The 22,479-nt window shown below is 40.9% G+C and overlaps 1 protein-coding gene across 1 annotated transcript in view; it reads left to right on the top strand.

Annotated features, from left to right (window-relative positions):
• Positions 1–1,042: 1,042 nt before the first annotated feature.
• PTPRC (protein tyrosine phosphatase receptor type C) overlaps positions 1,043–22,479 on the top strand; it is a 159,989-nt gene continuing 138,552 nt past the window's right edge. The window contains exons 1-2 of the mRNA XM_066597175.1: positions 1,043–1,147; positions 11,749–11,844. Coding sequence (XP_066453272.1) covers positions 11,778–11,844 — 67 coding nt within the window. The 5' untranslated portion in view covers positions 1,043–1,147; positions 11,749–11,777. The remainder of the gene's footprint in view (positions 1,148–11,748; positions 11,845–22,479) is intronic.

Here is a 22,479-nt window from a genome sequence, read left to right as displayed (position 1 = left end):
AACGGAACATTCATCTTTGGTTTCTCAAAGCTCCAGTTCAGAGAATCCTACAGTATGTTCTAGTGTACACTTCTATTCTTTTAGATGATCCATCCCCTCATATGTGGGGTTAAGTAATGCCTGCATGGATACAATGCCTGTTTATATTTATTTCCTTCTCTTTCTTATCTATATTCAAATTTCGAAGCACTCCAACAGCATGTTGACTGATAAGGCTAGGATTAGAGATGAGCGAGCATACTCGGTAAGGCGATATACTCGAGAGAGCATCGCCTTTTTCGAGTATCTGCTGGCTCATCCCTGAAGATTCGGGGGGGCAGCGCGGGGCAGCGAAGTGGAGCGGGGAGGAGAGTGAGAGAGATCCCTCTCTCTCTCTTTCCCTCCCGATCCCCTCTGCAACCCCCTGCTCACCCCCGCGGCCCCCCGAATCTTCAGGGACGAGCCAGCAGGTACTCAAAAAAGGCGATGCTCTCTCGAGTATATCGCCTTACCGAGTATGCTCGCTCATCTCTAGTTAGGATATACTATGTACCTACATTCCTTATCATAAGGTTTCAAGAGGAAACCCTAGAGTTTACTGCACTGTTTATCTGGCTTCAAGGCATCACTACAGCTACAAGGCTTCTCATCATGGCCTCCAGCTCCCACATTCATGACTAGAGATTAGCAAGCATGCTCGTTTAGAGCAATTACTCGAATGAGCATCGCTTTTTTCGAGTAACTGTCTTCTTGTCCAAAAAGATTCGGGGGCGGTGGGGTGGAGCAGGGGGTAGCTGGGGGGAGGAACAGGGAGAGATCTCTCTCTCTCTAACCCCCGCAATCCCCGCTCACCCCCGCTGCCCCCCGAATCTTTTCACACGAGTAGGCAGTTACTCGAGAAAAGCAATGCTCGTTCGAGGTCATCCTCCTAACTGTATACTTATGGTCTGTAGGTTATTTAGGTGACTATAAAATGCAATGATAATTAAACTGTTCCTCTAGCAGGCAGAAATGGTACATCCTTCAGCTAATGCATCATGAGACTAATGTGAAACCAAAAAAATCTCACCATCAAGATGGTGCCTGACAAGCATCAGACAGAGGGCTGCACTGAATGGAAATGGCTGCAATATACAGAGGAAACCTTCAGAGTGTGACAGGCAATCAGGTGAGGTGGGCAGGGATGAAAAAAATTGTTTTTGCTAGAATGGCCCTTTAAGCCATAAAAAGCTACTGTTATCTTAAGCCATTGTAAAGCTATTGAAAGGATTAACAAACAGTGGCTTAGAAAGTTATTTTAATGCGTTAACTCTTGAGTTAAACCTTACTACATCTGTATGTTTTCCCAGCCTGCAACATAATCATACAATAGAGGATGTCTTGAAAATGTGGAAACAGATATAGAATGAAAACAGTTTGGTACACGATGATTCAATTTTGATTAGAAGCTACAGGGGAGGGGGAAAATCTGTTAGGCCATGTGACAAACATGATAGCCATTTTGAATGCTGCCATTTTAAATTCAACTCAAATTTTTTCAATGGGAAGGTAGCTGTGTGATATATCAAACTTTATTCATCCACCTCTGTGGATTTCTATCTGTTGGGTCATGTCAAAGCACTCCTACTCTGAGAAGATATGAAATGTTGCCCATGTAAGACACAGAATTGTTGGTGCTTGTCTTAATATTCAGCCTGATGTTTTAGTGGAAGTTAATCAGGAATAGGTGATTATGGTCAATTTTTTGATTTCACATAAAATCACCGTTAACATGAGAACGATTAAAGTTATGTTAAAATGAAGCACATCATTGATTTTCTGGTGAAATTCTCCACCAGTTTGATATATTACACAGCTGCCTGCCCATTGGGAAAATTAGTGTTGAATTCAAGATAGCGGCGTTCAAAATGGCCGTCATGTTGGTTACATGGCCTAACAGGTTTCTACCTATCCCCTGTATGTAAAATTGGATCACCATCTGCCAAACCATTTTCATTATATATTGAGACACTTTGCATGGAAAGTAGCTTGAATTGGCTAGTGATGTTAATATAAGTTAAGCTTAAGTCAACTTTAAGCTTCATGTGCAAAGCATGCAACGCCAAGAGTCTACGAAGCAAAAACTACTGAGCCGTAGGCACTCTGTGTGCCTCCCTACTGTGCTGCCATATGGCGCTGCACTACAGGATTATTCTAACCCAGAAGCAGTGCTTGTAGGCTGGAATACCTCTGTATTATGCCAGCTGATGGGGATACATCACGATTTGCATCATTTCAGAGGTATACAGAGATATACAGGCCCGCACTTCTATGGCTGACCTGTTATGGCTCCATGAGGATTGTGTCTGATGGTACGGGCTATAATATCATTGTGTGCAGTCACCTGGAAACATTACCTATAGGGAATGTCCTAGAAATACAGTTACGCTCTACGGGAACATTGTAGATGCTTGGCTTTATATTGTGTACTGCCTTTCACTTACATGAGGTCTTCTTTCCACCTTATGTATTAAGCTAATTTCTGCTCGTCTTCTGTTACTGGATTGTAGGGATTGTGGGATGTTAGCAAACAGTTACACAGTTAGGGCTCCTTCACATGGATGGATTTGAGTGCGCAATTTGTAGAGGATAGAACGCATTGAGTTCGAAGGGTTTGTTTCTTTAACCCTGCTTCTTGCATGTGCATTTTGCATGCACAGAAAACAAGTAGCATACTGTATTTTTGTGCACATCTGCGCACTAAAGGCCCCCTTAGAAGCCTATAGGAGATGCGCAAATACGTTGTGCTGAATTGCATATACGCTCGTGTGAAGGAGCCCTTAAAGTGCTTTTACACAGTACAATTACCATTTGGATTCCCACGATCCAGCGAGAGTCTGAACGATTATCGCTCAGTGTAAATGCATGCACCAACGGAACAACGAGCGAGTCTTTCACTTCTCGTTCGTCTTTCTGTTTCTGCATGCAGCATCGCTTGGGTGATAATTGGTCCATGTAAAAAGTACCCTTAGCGGTTGTGACATTTTTTCCAGTAAAATGGCTGCCTCCCGATGTTATGGCCCATTTACATGGGATGATTATCGTTCAGAACAGAGGCGTAACTTGAAGCTCCTGGGCCCCAATGCAAAACTTGTAACAGGGCCCCCAACTATAATGCTTTATTCATAGTACTGGGCTCCCTATATGGAGAAGAGAGGCATTATGGGCCCCTAAGGCTCCTGGGCCCGGGTGCAACCGCATCCCCTGCACCCTCTATAGCTACGCCCCTGGTTCAGAACCATTCAGGTTCCCGTGCTTCCGCAGGAATCTGAACGATGATTGTCCCATGTAAAAGCATGTAGCAACTGAATGACTGAATGAGAGTTGTTCAGGCATTCAGTCTCTGCATGCAGAAAACTGAATAATGTGTTGGTCAGTGTAAACAGCAGTCATTCACTTATAAATGACTGCCTGCTTACTGTGAATAGGGGCAGACAGGAATGATCTCCGATCCTCTCTACCTCCATTCAGTCAGCGACACTTGTTCCTGCACAAAAGCACAGGAACGATTACACCGTGGAACAAATTTTTATACATTTTTTGTAACCGAAAGTTATTGATATTTTTCTGTAAAATTAAAACAAACTAATTACACTGGTAAAACTGAATAATAGCAGCACATCTCCTTTTCAAGTTATTTAACCCCTTAGGGTGGCTTCACACAAGTGTGTTTATGTGCATTCATACGCGTGCACAAAAACACACGTTTATTACATCCAATGCATTCCCAAAGGTGTGTTCACATGTCTGTGTTTTACAGTTGTGCACCATAGGGAATGCATGCATTGCCTTGAATGAAGCCGCTGCTGCTGCTGTTGGCTCCATTGAAGGCAATGGACTGCCGGCACCCCTGAAGTGATTTTATTTTTTTACACTAAAAAAATCCCTTTTAGTGTAAAAAAATAATTAAAAAAAAGATATATATATATACTTACTTGTCCGCCGCTGCCGTGTCCCCCGGGGGGGATGAACAAAAAACATCTGCCACATGTGGCAGATGTTTTCTTCATTCCCACGGGGAATAAAGAATTCCGTGCTGCACCTGTCATAGATGTGACAGATGCGGCAAAGTAATTCTTCATCCCTCAGGGAATAAAGAATTCCCTACCGCAGCTGTCACAGATGACATCTGTGGTAGAGGATCCAGCTGCCGACACCCATTAATTATTTTTCAGGGAAGGGCTTTAAATATAAGCCCTTCCCTAAAAACAAGCCCAAGTAGTGTAAAAAAAAACAAAAAAAACACATACCCACCTTTCTTCAGCTGCTGGGGCTCAGCCACGTCCTCTCATTGCTGTCCCCATCTCTACACTGAAGTTCTTTGAGCAGATGGGGAATTAAAATCCCCACCTGCTGAAAGAGCTGCTTCTGATTGGCTAAGGTGCTCAGCCAATCACAGGCAGCTCTTGCTGAATGAATGTGGCAGATGTGTTATTTATCCCCGCAGGGGACATGGCAGCGGCGGACAAGTAAGTGTGTATGTGTGTGTGTATATATATATATATATATATATATATATATATATATATATATAAATAAAATTATTATTATAATTTTTTTAATTTTTTTTAACACTAAAAGGAATGTTTTTCAGGGAAGAGCTTATTCTTAAAACTCTTTCCTGAAAATCACTTCAGGGGTGCAGGCAGACCATTGCCTTCAATGGAGCCGCCGGCAGTAGCTGCGGACTTCTTTGAAGTCAATGCGCACACCTGCATACATGTGTGTTTTTGCACGTACAGGGGTGCGCACATATGTACACACCTATATAAGCACGAGCACACACTCGTGTTAAGTCACCCTTAAGGGCGAGCACCCACTGGCGTTTTTTTACCTGCGTTTTGCGTTTTGCGTTTTTCCTGCACAGGCATAGAGATAACATGTGTTCCTGTCCACTGGCGTTTTTTTTGCGTTGCGTTTGCGTTTTTAACATAGGAACTGTCAGTTGCACATGTGTCCTTATTTTTCTCCTAATGCACCCATGAAAGTCAATGGAAATTAATGGAAAAGCCGCGAAAACGCCGCGAAAAACGCACGGAAAAATCGCGGGAAATGCGGCGAAAACGCTGCGTTTTTTCCCCGCGGAAAACGCAAACGCCAGTGGGTGCTCGCCCTAAATCTAACAATGACCTGTATAAATGCAGTTCATACATTACAACTTACTGGTGGATGATCCACCTTGTTTCCACCCTGTGGAAACATACCCTATATGTTATATAAACCTACCCTTATAGTGTTTAGTCAGCACGCGGTGTGTAACAGTGATTGTGAAACAGTTGCACAATCACTTTTGTTGTTCTTTTTATTAAGCAAGGTTTATAGCAAGCCTACTGGATTAATTGTATAGGCAGATTTAAAAAATATATATATATACAACGGCAAGTGGATTACATTATTCCCCATAACTAGAAAACCTTCTGTGGCAGAAAAAAACGGATATTATATTTGAATTCAGCGCACTAAAGTTACTATAAGCCCTGCTTGCAAAAATTGTAATGCTCATTGCTATCTGAGATGACCTGTTGGTCATCTGATAGATCGTCCCGTGTAAAAGCACCCTTAGCGCTAAGCTATTAGGTCATATGTCTAACAAAAGCATAGTGCAGTAGCCAGAGGCGTAACTTGAAGCTCCTGGGCCCCTATGCAAAATCTATAACAGGGCCCCCCAACTATAATGCTTTATTTATAGTACTAGGCTCACTATATGGAGAAAAGTGGCCTTATGGCCCTTAAGACTCCTGGGCCCAGGTGCAACCGTATCCCCTGCATCCCCTATAATTACGCCCCTGGCAGTAGCTATGCATATAAATGGTGAGAACTTCACAAATGACTACAAAATTAGTACAAAACAGGGTTGTCCAAGTTGTAATATATTGGGACAATCCCTTCCCCATGCACTAACATAAGAAATAGTGATCGTTCGCTGAGCCCTGTTATTGGCTGCAGTCCCTGTGATGTCCTGTAAACCGGACGGGACTGCAGCTGTAAGCAGAGACCAGAGCGGGGGACTGAGCACCGGTGCGGGATACAGCAGGAGTGGGGAGAGGTGAGCATATTGTTCTTTCTTATGTTCCTTCACGGGGAAGGGATTGTCCTGAGATGTTACAACTTGGACAACCCCTTTAACATTTGATGTAAATTGGGATTGTGAAATATTGCTGAAAGAAAAATGATGCTTTGTAGCAATGGTATTCCACCCGTGGCTCTCCAGCTGTTACATGACCGATGGCGCACTCCACACAGCTCTGTATGGTTGCCCAATTTATTTTATCATAGGTAATTCAAATGTGAATTGTCATGCATTTAAACCCGTATAACTATTTGCAAAAGTTAGAATAGATGGAAAAAGTACGGGCACACCTTTATCATATGAATACTCTAAATCTATTGATTAGCAATGTTAAAGATCTTTATGATGTAATACTTGAGCAATGTTGTATTCTCTTGCTATTACTATGAAGACATACAAGAGTGTTCCATGGAAGTGTTTAAAGGAGAGTTCCAGGAAAATACTTTTGATATCTTGATCAGCTGGGGTGTGCCGCTCGGGATCCTAGCCGATCAGCTAGTCAGGCCCCTCCTGTCAATGCTGCATTGAAGAGGGGCCAGAGCGGCACTTGTGATTAATTATTATATAAACCAAACACCTTAATTATGTTAAATAATGGCCAGTGTTTATCCAAATGAGAAGGCACACAGCTCAATTCCAGAACCAAAGTTTAGCAAACACTACATTGGGTCCTGATTAGAGATGAGCGAGCATACTCGCTAAGGGCAATTACTCTAGCGAGTATTGTCCTTAGCGAGTACCTGCCCCCTCGGAAGAAAAGATTCAGTGAGCGGTGAGTTGCGGGAGTGAGCAGGAGGGAGCGCGGGGGAGAGATAGAGAGCTCTCCCCTCCGTCCCCCCCCCCCCCCCGCTCTCCCCCGCTGCTCCCCGCTCCCCGCCGGCACCCGAATCTTTTCTTCCGAGCGGGCAGGTACTCGCTAAGGACAATACTCGCTCGAGTAATTGCCCTTAGCGAGTATGCTCGCTCATCTCTAGTCCTGATATATAGTCTCTATCTCCTCCATTCTCATTGGTCAGGGGGAGGGAGCATTTTAAGGCTAAATAACTTATATAAGCACATTAGTAGACCGCACATTATACAGTCCTGATGTTAGGTCTGGCAGACATGGGCGTCGTTCTCTGAATCTGTGATTGCCTTTTTTCCAGCACATCCATGGTTAAATTGGTTCTGCGTCCAGCGGTGAGCATGCCGGTTTCCAGAGTTGTCTGTCTGCCCTGCTGACCCGATCCATCTACTGGTTGGGTGACACAGCAGATCAACTTTAAATCCCTAACACCTGATATGTAGTTCTATCCTCTCCTCCTGTTTGGCTGAGGGAGTGTAACACCTGTTGTCCAGGTAGACCGCATGTTATAGTGTAAATGTCTTGGAAGACCCTATGCCATTATACCACCATTTTTTATTACTTTTTAATTGGATTCTAAGATAATTAATTACAAAAATATGAAATACCAAAGTCAGTATTACTTCACATCATATTTCTTAAAAATAACACCATCAGCTCTCTTGACGGAGATCAACAAAAGATTAATGATGATCAACATCATCTATAAGATCAATCCATGGAGTCTCTCTTTCTGGAGATGCTGAAATATTTTCCTTTTCATATACTGTATTTCCATTTTTCATACTTTCAAAAAAGAAGATATTGACAACTTATTCTCAGGATTGGTCATTAATATCAGATTGGTGGGGGTCTGCTGCTCTGGAACCCCCACGATCAGCTATTTGATGTGGCTGCAGCACTTGGGTGAAAGTGCCTGCTTCAGTGCATAGCAGACACAGTGCTGTACATTGTATAGTGGCTGTGCCAGGTATAGCAGCTCAATCTAATTAACTTGGATGAAACTGAGCTTCTCTTGGGACAGGTGACTGATGTATGTGATCAGCAGCGTAGATAAAGGCTCATGGGCCCAGGTGCAAAAGTTTATCTTGGGGCCCCCCCAACTTCTCTTAACCGCTTAACGCAGAGGCATAACTTGAAGCTCCTGGGCCCCAATGCAAAACCTGTAACAGGGCCCCCAAGAGAGGCATTATGGGCCCCTTAGGGCTCCTGAGCCCGGGTGCAACTGCATCCCCTATAGTTATGCCAGTGTGTGTGATATTACATGCTTGGGAAAAGGCTACTGTGCTCATGAGAGATCTGCGACCTCTTTAAACAGCCGATCGGTGGGGATCCCAAGTGGCAGACTCCCACCAATCTGAAATTGATGAGGATAGATCATCAATATTTTATTCATTTTCTTGACTATAGTAAACCATTCTTCAAATTTGAATTTCTATATGCTTTCACTTCTGAATTTTGCGGTTTTCAGTCAGTTCAGTGAAAGGAGTTTTCCAATAAGTATTGTTTTATCCCTAAACCCAAAAGAATTCTGTGTTCTCACCAAGAATACATACCCCAATACTCATTATTATTTTAGTCTTACTAATTTTCCAAATCTTCAATACTACCTTTTTCTAATACTTCATCACCTGGGGGCACGTACAAAGCATGTCAACAATATAATCCGTTTCTTCCCGCTCTCCCCTGCAGCTCCCCGCTCCGTGCCGGCACCCGAATCTTCAGGGATGAGCACAGCGATACTCGGATAAAGCAAATTACTCGAGCAAGTAGTGCTTTTCCGAGTACGCTCGCTCATCTCTAATCCTTACCTAGGACACTGAGCACTCCAGTGCTATATTCTTAGTTTTGCATTCTTTGACTTTGGACAATCCCTTTTTGTTAGGCAGGTAAGGTGACGATGAGATGATCACATAGTATCCCACTGCTAAAAGTGTTCAATTCCCCTGCAGCACCACCACAGGCCACTTAAACATTACATGGTGCCCACTGAAATCATACTGGGTGCTCCAGCTCTTTATAGTTGCTTTCTGCTCTGGCTAGTAGATGAGGATTCTGATTAGGGTTCACAATTTCCTAATATGATAATTATAAATTAATTTTCTTAAAGGGGTTTTACCAGAATAGCAAGTTAGGGGGTAACTTGCTGATCGGTGGCAGTCTCACCACTGAGACCCCCAGATCTCAAGAACAGGGGTATTGTGTCACCCGTTCCTCCTCAATGTGGGGTTACTGCACCCCCCACAGTGAGGAGGAGACTGAAAGGAGTGCTGGTCGCGCAAGTGCACCAGCACTCCATTCACTTTCAATGGGACTGCCGAGCACCATAGCAGCAACCCTGTGGATAGGGAATAACGTGATATTCTGGTAAACCCCTTTAAGGTGTTGTTAGAGGGTTTTTTTTTTAATTTGTGTTTTTTTCTAAGGCCAAACATAATTAAAGATTGTATACTGACTTCTCTTTGCTCCCTGCAAGTCCAATGCTACACCTCCTCACTCTGCAGCGGGTCTGTGTGTCCAGACTATAGACAGCCAATCACAGACCTCAGTATTCAATAGATGAAGTCTGCAACTGGCTGCAGTAGACTGTGACTTCCCAATCACAGACTACCTCTACACCCTTTAAACAAACCTGCTGCAGAGTATAGAGGGGGGGCACTAGATATGTAGGGGTCAGGAGAGGTGACTATAGGATTTTTTATTATTTTTGGCCATGGAGAGCATAAATTAAAAAAAAAGAACTCAGACAATCCTTCTATCTAAAAACTCCTTTAAAGAGGTTCTCAAGGTCTCAGTTTAATTTTTGAAAATATAATGATTACTGCAAAACCAGAATAAAGGCAAGCAATGCATTTCTTCTATCCGATTAGGATCTGCACAGAGATTTAGGAAGTGTCCCATTTTCCAGTAATAAGCCAAATATCCAGTGCTCATCCACAAGAAGGAGAGCTGCAACACTTTCACAATGTACTGTCTATTCTCCTATCCCAGTTCAAGTTACAAAGAAAGAACCTCACACAGCATAAAAATCTGTGACACCTCCTAAAAAGAACAGAATTAAAACAGAGAATTTTGTTTCTTTCTGCCCAACTCAAGTTTTGCTTTTAATTTTGATTTGTGTTGTCATAAGGAATTGTTATTAAAAATCCAAATCCAAATGTGGCCATATACAGATGTGTCCTTCCTTATCTTTCCTCTTGGCTCAACATATGCTGAGATGTTTGGTGTAAGATGACCAAAAAAAAACATTTGCGATACTCTGTCGGAAGATGTATATGCTATATGAGTCTATGTCTGGTCACCCGGTGGTTGTGATCTGGATTGCAGTCTGTCAAGGGTTTTGCTAGCATGCCATGATATTGTGATATTCTACAAGACTATGGGGGAATACAATAGATGAAGTATTTCATTAAACATCATTAGAAAAAAAAAGCATTGTAGCCAAATTTATGTAGACACTCCTTATAATTATTAACCATTTCCAACCCAAATTGTATACCGGTTTTCCTAGGGGGCTTACTCTTTTTTGCCTGTTATACAACAGTGCTAAATGCTGGCTAAAGCCAGTACTGCATGAGGTGACACATTGGATAGGCTCCGACAGCAGAGAGGCTGGTAATATACAGTAAGAGAACCCTGATGGCCGTCTTCCAACATTGGAGTTGTAAAGCCTTAAATCGTTATGTCTTAAGACGTCAGACAGTGGATTGGAAAGGGTTAATTTTGGTGTTTCAACCAACTTATTGCAAACAGATGGATAAAAGCACACAGCATACAGTCTCCATGCCACTGTACTCGAAGCAGTAGAAACATGTTCTCTGGGGTAATGATTCAAGTTTGGAGGATGCCTGGAGAATGCTACTGTTGCCTACTGTAGAATTCGGTGGAGGAGGGACAATGATATGGGGCTTTTTATAGTTTGGGGTAGACCTCTTATTTCTATTGAAGGATAATGTTAATGCTACAGCATACGAAGATCTTTTAGACAACTATATGCTTCCAACTTTGTGGCAACAGTTTGGGGAAGACCCTTTCCTGGTCAAGCATGATTATGTCCATGCTCACAAAGCGAGGTTCATAAAGGCATGGTGTGACGAGTTTGGTGTGGAGGAACTTGAGTGGCTTCCATTATCCCTGACCTCAACTCTATCTAACTTAGATTAAAATTGAACTTAATGAACAGTTTAGTAGGGCCAAGGGTGGTCCAGCCAATCCAGCTGTAATATAGACTTTAAATTCATTGTATATTATGACCCTGTGAAGCCAGCCTTAAATCATATTTTTGGTGCAGAATGACTGTTTTGGCAAAGAAGAGCAATTGTCAACTGAAATGATGTATACTCAATACATTGCATGTGCTTCAGGCTGGATATCAATTCTATAATGTCACTACTTGGATGTTACCATTTACCACTGGAGGTACGTAAATTAGACTTTTGAGAATTTGGAAAAACTGTGAAACTGATTACTAAATTTCATCTCCCCGTTTCCTACATAAAGACCCCGATCTTTACATATGTTGCTACGTTGGACAGTGGGCTTAGAATACTTGAACTTATTTATGACATACTCATAGCACATAACCAAGCTAAGGAAATGACAGCGCGGTTTAAAAACCAACTTCCTGGAAGCTTTGAAGAAGTAGGTAGGACGAAACTGAGCCCTGGTCTGAAGGTTTCATTGCATGGTGCACTTAGAGCAGAGGAAGCTGCAAGAGGATTGATAACAAAGGTTTCGCTGTGCATGAAATGATACTTCTCTAAGTTAATTTTGAAATGTTATTAACCTGATGTTAACTGGATCGTATATATTGTAGGGAGAGAGGCACAAGGAGTTGTCATCACCATGAATTTGTGTCGAAAACTGATAGTAATTGGATTTCTTCTTTGCGACCAAAATCATTTTGCCCTAGGTAAGTGCTAAACTTATGTATGTGCGTCTTTGTAACCAAAGTGCTTACATTGTATCTTAATACTAGAGATCATAAAATTCATTAACTGGTAATACTGAGTTTGGCATTGGCTACAGTGGATAGTTTCTACAGTAGATAGTCTTTACAGTGGATAGTTTCTACAGTAGATAGTCTTTACAGTGGATAGTTTCTACAGTAGATAGTCTTTACAGTGGATAGTTTCTACCGTAGATAGTAATAACGTTGTCATTGACCTTTATAGCAGTGCTCTATCTATATATAAATGGTCCTCTTGAACTCAACTATGCTGGGGTTTCATTGCCCAAGTCGCTGGGAGTGCTGCACATTGTAATGCACTCTTGCCACCCAATTCAGTCTGCATTCTCAGGGACCAATGATTATGTAGCTTTGTGTGTATCTTTGTGTGTATTACTGTCCATACAGTAATTCTATGAATGTTTTGCATGCTCAGACTTCTTTGTATACGGCTCATCTATAAAGTCACTACTTGGATGTGCATGTATAGCCCAGGAGGACTGATCATCTATTAGTCGTCACTTGGCTTTGTCAGGGCGTCTCTGTGGTGTTTCGCAATTGCTTGTTTGACACACAGTGTTCAGATGTGATCGAGTAACAATTTCTGTACAGTTTTATTCTAAGGGTTCAATGTCATTGTCGATCTTTTATCCCAGGTGTTTTTGTGCTCTGCTTTTTCCATAAAATTCAATGGGGTAGAAATGCCTTATTCGAGCTAGTAGTGCCTTATTCGAGTACCTGACTGCTCGTCTCTAAAAATTCGGTTGCCGCCGCGGGGTGGGGAGCGGCGGGGGAGAGCGGGGAGGAATGGAGGGGAGATCTCTCTCTCCCTCTCTCCCCCCCGCTCCCCCCCTGCTCACCGCCGCAACTCACCTGTCACCCGCGCTGGCAGCCGAATCTTTAGAGACGAGCGGGAAGGTACTCGCATAAGGCACTACTCGCTCGAGCAGTTTGCCTTAGCGAGTACGCTCGCTCATCTCTAGTTCTAACCCTTTAGTTACATCTATTTTGTTTGTAGCTAAAGATGATGGATTTCATTGCTCTGAGCTAATGGTTGAGCTATGGCTAATAACTGCGACCCTCTGATCTAACTGGGAAACATAAAATGGGAAGTGGTCTATGAAACGTGGCCTTTTAGCAATACGTAAACTTTTCATTTCTGTGTAGTGGGATATTTAACAAATTACCTCCATTGCGATTTGGCTAAATCAAGGTTAATGTAACCGAGATAGGGCCAGCACTCGTTAGCTAGTCAAGCGTCTACCAGATTGCCAGAAGTGCAGTATAACTAAATATTCTTCGCTTAGTGTTTACTGTGCAAGGCTTCAACTCATATATTGTAGGTATGAATGGTGAATACCGTGCCAACTCCTATAACAAGAACATAATATGGCTCTAGGCAGGTGCCATTTCCTGCCGGGCATTTACTTCTTAAGTCTTGCCTTGAATACAGGGCATATGTTGAATATATGCCCATTTCATAATCATGGGCTCTGCAGTGCTCTACAGGACAGACTAGATTGTTCTATGGATTCTCTGGAAGGTTTTCAGGCCTCTCTGTTCCAACCATTTACTGTGCAGTGCTAAAGAGATCTTTGAACTGTCTGCTAACAGGCATACATGCCACAGACTAGTACAAATCGAGCATAGAGATAAGCTATGTATGTAAATTCAATGTCTGCTTTGTGTCTCATGTATCTTTTACTTGATTAAAACACGTCCTCTGGATTCCATATTGAGATGCAATATATTCACGGAGAGAAATGGTGAATCGGGTGCAACGACATCCTTCTCATGAGTAACTGGAAGATTTTGTAATAGAAATTCCCCATTTTTGGTCTTTAAATAACAAGTAATGTTATTCTTGTAAGAATCAAGTTCCTCTAAAAACATAAAGGTATAAGCAAGTAATGAGACTGTTTTTGTGGATCCACTCCCAATTCTGCCCCCCCCCCCCCCACATCACATATAATACTCCAGTATGTGAAAGTTGTCTAGGGCCACTTTCACACAGCGGTATGTTGATCAGTAATTTGCATCGGTGTTTGTAAGCCAAATCCACAAAGTGGGTCTAGTCAATAGAAGAGACGCTCATTTTATCATGATGCTTTTTATGTAGGTTCCATTCTTGGTTTGGAAGTACTGTGATGTGTGAAACTTTTAAAAGTTTTAAGTCCTCTCCAGTTGCTCTGTGTGACCATAATGAGACATCCTAGGTAGACACCTCATGGAAAATTTTTTAAAAATGTAATCTTTTTGATGTGAGAATCTACAGTTGACCACATATGGAACATTTTTTTTTACTTTTTGATGAAAGTCACTATAGGGCTTGGGAAGGCTGTAGTCATTCTTGGGCGCTGCAGCAAAGTGGGGGCAATTAGTGAGAAGATCATCACTATTACATGTGATCGTTTTGCAGCCCTGTTACAAAGTTTGAATGGAGGCCCAGGAGGAGCTGTTCAAAATGTGTAATAATGGTATACTTGATATGGTATAAATACATTTTTATCTATTATCAGTGCAAAAATGAATACGTTTTGGGTGACAAAACTAATTTGTAAGCTTCATGCATGACAAGTTTGGATGCAAATTATGTAGATTTCAGTGATTTACAGAGATTATGCTTGGAAATTGTAGCAACACTGTATCACATCAATGAAATGTCAGGCACCAGCTGAGATCCAGCTATTGATCCAGCAGATTACCCAGAAACATCTTCTCCAGGGTCATCGGGCCTCACTCATTCAAAGAGTTCTGCACCTAAGCTATCGGACATATTTCCTGCCATCTTCTCATTGACCTATATGATAGCAAGCTTATGTGAGCCTAATTATATTAGTATATGACATGCCAGGAACAATACATCAATATCAGGTCATTTCTGTAGATATTGTCTCCCAAACTTGTACCAGAGGATCATATAGATCTGGTCGCTGACTATTTTTTCTTCAGAAATAAAAAATGACTACAGAACACTGAGAGATAAGTCGAGTTGCTGAACTCTTGGCCATGAATTAGTCTACATAATGAGATATGCTTTCTCTTCTCCCTGAAGAGAAGAACTGATGAAGAACCCTAGAGGTTCGCAAGCTCGCTATAATATCAAGTCTTTGTTAGCCATTAAAAGGTATCACATCTACAAGATTACATGGTTTCTCTTACTGGGGACAAGCACACTTATCTCTTCTCCCTTTATGTTCTTTTAAAGCAAAGCTACATATGGTAACTTCTAAAATCTGGAAGACTTTATATGTTTTGGTTTGTAAAAGGAGTAAAAGAAATTAAGGGAAATATTGCAACAGATTGGTAGATAAGTATTGGCATATATATAAAAATATGTAGGTCCTATGAAAATATTTACTTTCTTTTCATGTGATTTTACAACATTTAAGGTCTGTATCACACATGTGTATTTGTAAATGTCCGTAATATAGATCAACAATATGGACAAATTAGAGATGAGACTGCATCAATATTCTATCAGTATTTGTATTAATTGGGATTATTGTTTAATGGCCAAAAAAATGAAGCGTTATGGTCCAATGGAAAATAATGGCCAATGAATGCAAATACAGATACAATACAGATACAGTACAGATACAATACAGATACAATACGGATACAATACTTATACAATACAGATAAAATACAGATACAGTGCAGATTAAATACAGATACAGTACAGATACATACTGATACAATACAGATACAGTACAGATACAATACAGATAAAATACGGATACAGTACAGATACAATACAGTACAGATACGATACAGATACAGTACAGATACAACAGTGATACAATACAGATACAGTACAGATACAATATGTAAACAATACAGATACAGTACAGATTAAATACTAATACAATACGGATACAGTACAGATACAATCCAGATGCAAAGTGGATACATTACAGATAAAATACTGATAGAATACAGATGCCGTACGTGTACAATACGGATACAGTACAGATACAATACAGATACAATATGGATACAGTACAGATACAAAGTGGATATATTATAGATACAATATTCTATACTGCATCTATACTGCATCTGTACAGTACAGATACAATACTGATACAATACAGATACAATATGGATGCAGTACAGATACAATACAGATATAACAGATACAATATAGATACAGTACAGATACAATACAGATGCAATACAGTTACAACATGGATACAGTACAGATACAACCCAGATACAATATAGATACAGTACAGCTACAATACAGATGCAATACAGTTACAATATGGATACAGTACAGATACAATACTGATACAACACAGATACAATATGGATGCAGTACATATACAATACAGATATAACACAGATACAATATAGATACAGTACAGATACAATACAGATGCAATATAGTTACAATATGGATACAGTACAGATACAAAGCGGATATATTACAGATACAATATGGATACAGTACAGATACAAAGCGGATATATTACAGTTACAGTATAGATACAGTACAGATACAAAGCGGATATATTACAGATACAATATGGATACAGTACAGATACAATACAGTTACAATATGGATACAGTACAGATGCAATATAGATACAACACAGTAACAATATGAATGCAGTACAGATACAATACTGATGCAATATAGTTACAATATGGATACAGCACAGATACAAAACGGATATATTACAGATACAATATGGATACAGTATAGATGCAATATAGATACAACACAGTAACAATATGAATACAGTACAGATACACTACAGATGCTATGCAGTTACAATATGGATACTGCACAGATATAAAGCGGATATATTTAAGATACATTATGGATACAGTACATGTACAATACTGATACAACACAGTACTATAAGTACTATACAGATACAGTACTTATACAACACGGATACAATACAGTTACAGTACAGTTACAATATGGATACAGTATAGATACAGTATGGATGCAATACAGTTACAATATGGATTCAGTACAGATACAAAGCGGATATATTATAGATACAATATGGATACAGTACAGATACAATACAGTTACAATATGGATACAGTACAGATACAATACAGATGCAATACAGTTACAATATGGATACAGTACAGATACAAAGCGGATATATTACAGTTACAGTATAGATACAGTACAGATACAAAGTGGATATATTACAGATACAATATGGATACAGTACAGATACAGTATGGATACAGTACAGATACAAAGCGGATATATTACAGTTACAGTACAGATACAGTACAGATACAAAGCGGATATATTACAGATACAATATGGATACAGTACAGATACAATACAGTTACAATATGGATACAGTACAGATACAATACAGTTACAATATGGATACAGTACAGATACAAAGCGGATATATTACAGTTACAGTACAGATACAGTACAGATACAAAGCGGATATATTACAGATACAATATGGATACAGTACAGATACAATACAGTTACAATATGGATACAGTACAGATACAAAGCGGATATATAATAGATACAATATGGATACAGTACAGATACAATACAGTTACAATATGGATACAGTACAGATACAAAGCGGATATATTATAGATACAATATGGATACAGTACAGATACAATACAGTTACAATATGGATACAGTACAGATACAATACAGTTACAATATGGATACAGTACAGATACAAAGCGGATATATTACAGTTACAGTACAGATACAGTACAGATACAAAGCGGATATATTACAGATACAATATGGATACAGTACAGATACAATACAGATACAATATGGATACAGTACAGATACAAAGCGGATATATTACAGTTACAGTATAGATACAGTACAGATACATTCCCGATACAGATGTACTTTAAGCAATTACAGAAGAAAGTAGTGCATGCTGTGTATTTAGGATACCTGAGTATTATATTTGCGTCTGAGTAGATTAACGCTGGCACTGTATTATGGACAGAAAAATACAGATGGAATGCTGATGAAAAAAGTCGCTTGTCTGAAGCAGTTGGAGGGCACACGCACATGAGCAATACTTCTATCCGATTTTTGGACCAAGTTTGCAAAGCAGATAGAACTACAATCCCTGCATCTGCACGAGTGTTCGCCTGCGGGATTATTTTGTATTCCTACTAATATGAGTAAAGAAATCGCTGCATATTTTATTCTTGTCTGATTTTCGGATGAAAAAAGGACATGTCAGTGTCTTGTGTTCAGCACGTCGCACAGCACGCGGACAGGATGTGCGAGTGGCATCCAAGAATTTCAGTCGCGACTTTTAAAATCCCTGTGTCATGTACCCTAAAGGCTCCTTCACACGGGCCTATTTGCAAAGGTATTTGTGCTCGCAAAATCTGCCTAAATACCGCAGCAGGGAGACTATTAGCGCATACGCCCTTGTGTTTTTGCCCTAAGAGCTCATTGACACGAGAACCTACGCAACTTGCGGCTATAAAGAGCCTCGTGTGGCGCAGAGTGTAAGCTCTCACCTACGACCTGAAGGTTGCAAGTTCGATCCCCGCATGCGTCAGGTAGCCGGCTCAAGGTTGACTCAGCCTTCCATCCTTCTGAGGTCGGTAAAATGAGAACCCAACTTGGTGGTAAGTAATTATATAACTTGCGGAATAAGTTGGCGCTATACAAATACCAAGATTTATTTATTTATTTATTTTATTAGAACCAATGGTTCCATAAGTTTCTTGCATGTGTAATTTTTGCGCGCATAGGTCCCCATGTGAATGAGCCCTAAAGGTTGTTCCGCGGTGCTTCTAAAAATGATTAGACAAAACTTTTCTGTAGCTTGTAAGAAAAATGCATCTGAAGGAAACGACGCATGTGAACGCAACTTTAATCAGAGTGACTTTAATTACATGTAAGACTATGCCAGACCGCGCTGCCATTAGCAATCAATGTTAATGGCATTCGCAGGGCAATTTAAAGCATGCTCCATTTTTGGCTGCGGATCGGCTTCCATTGAAGCTTTCATTGTGCCTGTGCTGCAGATTCGCAGGGAAGCAGGCCATTTAAAAAAAAAAAAGCACTGCGCATGTGTCCGGCACTTCGTCGGGGCTCCTGGACACATTCGACATGCTGAAGAAAGAAGATCCACCCGGCACAGAGGAGATCCGCGCTGGGGCTGGAGAGGGAAGAAAACCTTTCTTTCACCGAATGTCTGCGGGCAAGGCTGCATTCCACTGCAGGATTCAGCAGTGGGATCCGTGTGTGCAAGTGGACATCCATTATTTCATGCACAATATTTGTTTTTTCTTTAATTTTTAGTTTACACAACCCACCAAAAACTATTGGGCTCATTCTCATAAGCACGATTTGCACACGCATTTTATGCAAGCGCAATAAAATGGGTCCTGCTCTATTTTCCTGCATTTTGCACAGCGTGTGAAAAAATGGCGCCATCAAAACGTCAAATCTCTGACCGTTTTTGGAGATCTGACAAAAATCACTGGTGGCTCCCATAGAATCTTATGGGAACTGAGAAAAAGGGAGGCGGAGGGAGGTTACCTGGCTCCGACGCTCGGCAAGCAAGACAGCTGCTGCTATTTAAGTATTGGACGTCATTACGAGGATTTCTGCCGTCTTACGGAATTCCACACTGCAGCGTATTTTTCCCGTATTTTTCCATGTGAATGGATGAGAAAACGCTAATAAATCTTGGGCCCCGATCGTGGCTATTCTTCATTGGTGCGTAAAAACGCATTGCCCGCGTGAATGAGGCCGAAGGGTGTGACACTGCGCAAAATGCAGGCAAAAGAAGACAGCTAGACCTCATTAGGCTTAATTAGCCATTAGAATGTGTCATGCAGGCCCTTGAACTTGCATTGCATTCGCAAAAATGACAGCAATATGTGCAGACACACGCGAACACGCTGATTATGTTCCTCTTTAAACCTCATTCATGCATATATACTCTTAGCTGCGGTGAGCGTTTTTGCGCATACGCTTGCATAATGTTGCCCTGAAGAAGGCTTTTTTGCGCATATATCAGTCTACTTTGCTGCACCTTTTCTGCGAGCAGGGAATGTTAATTAGCGCAGGAAACAAACGCGCCAATTGAAATATCTAATGAGTACAAAGTGTTTTTCCAGCACAATTACGCAGTGTTTTACGCATCTCCTTGCATATTGTGCGCACATTTGCACACCTCCAACTGACTTCTATGGTTTCTTTGGTGCACAGGAAAATAAAGCATGTTCTATCTCTTTTCACGCGACCGCAATGTGCATGCAAAATACCTGCATGTGATTGAATCCATTGAAATCAATCGGTTCTATTCACAGCATATTGCGCGCACAAATATGCTTGAAAATACATCCATGTGAGGCCGGTCTTAGGCTGCTTTCACACTGGACACTTTTTACCAGGATTAGCGCTGCATTCCGAACATACGTGTGAGAGTGGCCTCGGGGTATATTCACATATGGTAGATATGCTGTTGAAATTCTGTCCAAATACATCTGGACTTTTCACAATAGGACAACAGGATTCTGTAGCACTTTTGTGCACATTTACTTGTGGATTTGCCACTGTGGAACAGATAAACTTTCACATTCCTTGTCACTGGACTAATTATTTACTGTTATGCTCATCCCTCCCTGGTATTTATCTAAGTGCTATTAATCACAAAACATCTGTACCCTCTTACCCTGTCTCTGGTATTTATCTAAGTGCAAATTATGTTCACCATGTCTGCACCCTCCCATGTGATCATGTGTATACGTTTTAATATAAATACGTATGTAGATTTGCTCCAGTAAACCTGAAGAAGAACCCTGAGAGGTTGGAAAGCTCGCTACAACATCATGTATTTTTGTTAGTTATTAAAAAGGATCATATCTACAAGATTACTTGGCTTCTCTTACTGAGAGCAATCACACTTTGCTCTACCGGCTAAAGCCCCATTTACAGGCAAAGATGTTCGCTCAAAATTTGTTCAAAAGGCAGTTTTAAGCGATTATTTTGCATAGCTACTAATGGGAACTAATGCCTATTAGTAGCTTATTAGCTTCATTTGCATTTAAATGAAGCTCCCTTCGCTGTATGCAGATAATAGTGGGTGGTCTGTTATCTGCATACCGCTCCATTGTTCTCCTTCGGGACAGAAGCTGCAAACACTGTTATCAGCGCTCTCGTGGCAAATCACAGAGTGAGGTCCCTGCTATCAGCTGGCCGGCCGATTGATGTTTTTATGCTGATTAAAAATCACCGTTCAACTGAGAAGCTAACGATGGTAGCATTTACATGCAACAATTATTGCTCAAAAGACATCGTTTGAATGAATTTTGAGCGATAATCATTGCGTGTAAATGGGCCTTAACTTGGTACCAAACTTTTTGGGGTTTACAGATAAAAAGACACCCTCCTCCTCCCCCCTCTTGCTTGATTCCCCACTGATTTCCTGGCCTCCAGTGATGACATCTTAATGCATATGGCTACTGCAGACTGTAATCAGCTGCAGTGGTCATGCGTCTGCAAGGCATGTCATCACTGGGAACCTGCGGGGGAGCAGACAAGACCCTGCAGGAAGGTGGGGAGAAGATTAGTAATAATTTTTAAAAAATTATTTATTAATTCCCCTACTGATCTGCAACAACTGGGTTTTGTTGCGGATTTTGGTTTCTGCATTGAACTCAATGGGGGAAATCCACATCAAATCTGGGACATAAATTAAAAATCCACACCGCAGGTCAATTCATGCTGCAGATTTTTAAAATGTGGATGAGATTTTAATACATTTCCTCCCCTTTGCTGCCACTGTAATAGGCTGCGTATATTCTGCAAGCAAATATGGGATAGAAAATATGTAGCATATCTGCCCCATGTGAATATACCCTTATCCAGAGAAGAAAATATGTTGGAATAGAAATAGATCATGAAATTACATGTAGGATGGGGCCAATAGCGTGATAATAACTATAGTAAAAAGGTGCAAAGAGACAAAAAGAGTAATCCATGGGACCTATATACAACATATATGTCTGATACCAATTCTATAGTATCTGTGCTCCATGTATTAGCTGCGGTTATGTTCGTTTTAGTAGCATTTAATAAGGAGTGACAGCTGCAGACTCCCTGTAAACCACTGCTTTTGTCTGACACCCAGTCCCTGTAAGCCCCGTGTTATTCTCCATATGGACATCGACCCTCTAGTGACTGCCCCGCTAGTGGAAGTCATCCCTTTACTTCTCTGTAGCTTTTCTCTACATTGTGACATAAAAAAAAAAAACTCTGAAAACTTTTATTCTTCGTTCTTCACTTCCATCACAAGCAATGATTGTCTCCTCCACTGTAAAGACTGATAGATGTGACTGTGTTCCATTGATGTGGCACTGCCAGCATCAACTCAACTTTCGACGGTAAAAAGGGCCTTTTTATTTTAGGTTAAAAACCCTAAGGCCTTTTACCTCTCAAATGTGATTTTCAAGCAGTACGACAGTTCTGAAACAAGGTGGCCTCTTCAATTTCATGCTTATGTCTGGAATCCCTTCTGATGTTTAACCCTTGATATGCTAGACAGACCTAGAGTACATTAAAGCACCTCACATCTGATCTAGTTATATACAGTA

This window comes from Eleutherodactylus coqui, chromosome 3, assembly GCF_035609145.1.
Source record: "Eleutherodactylus coqui strain aEleCoq1 chromosome 3, aEleCoq1.hap1, whole genome shotgun sequence".
NCBI lineage: Eukaryota > Metazoa > Chordata > Amphibia > Anura > Eleutherodactylidae > Eleutherodactylus > Eleutherodactylus coqui.
This window is presented reverse-complemented; position numbering and strand designations above follow the sequence as displayed.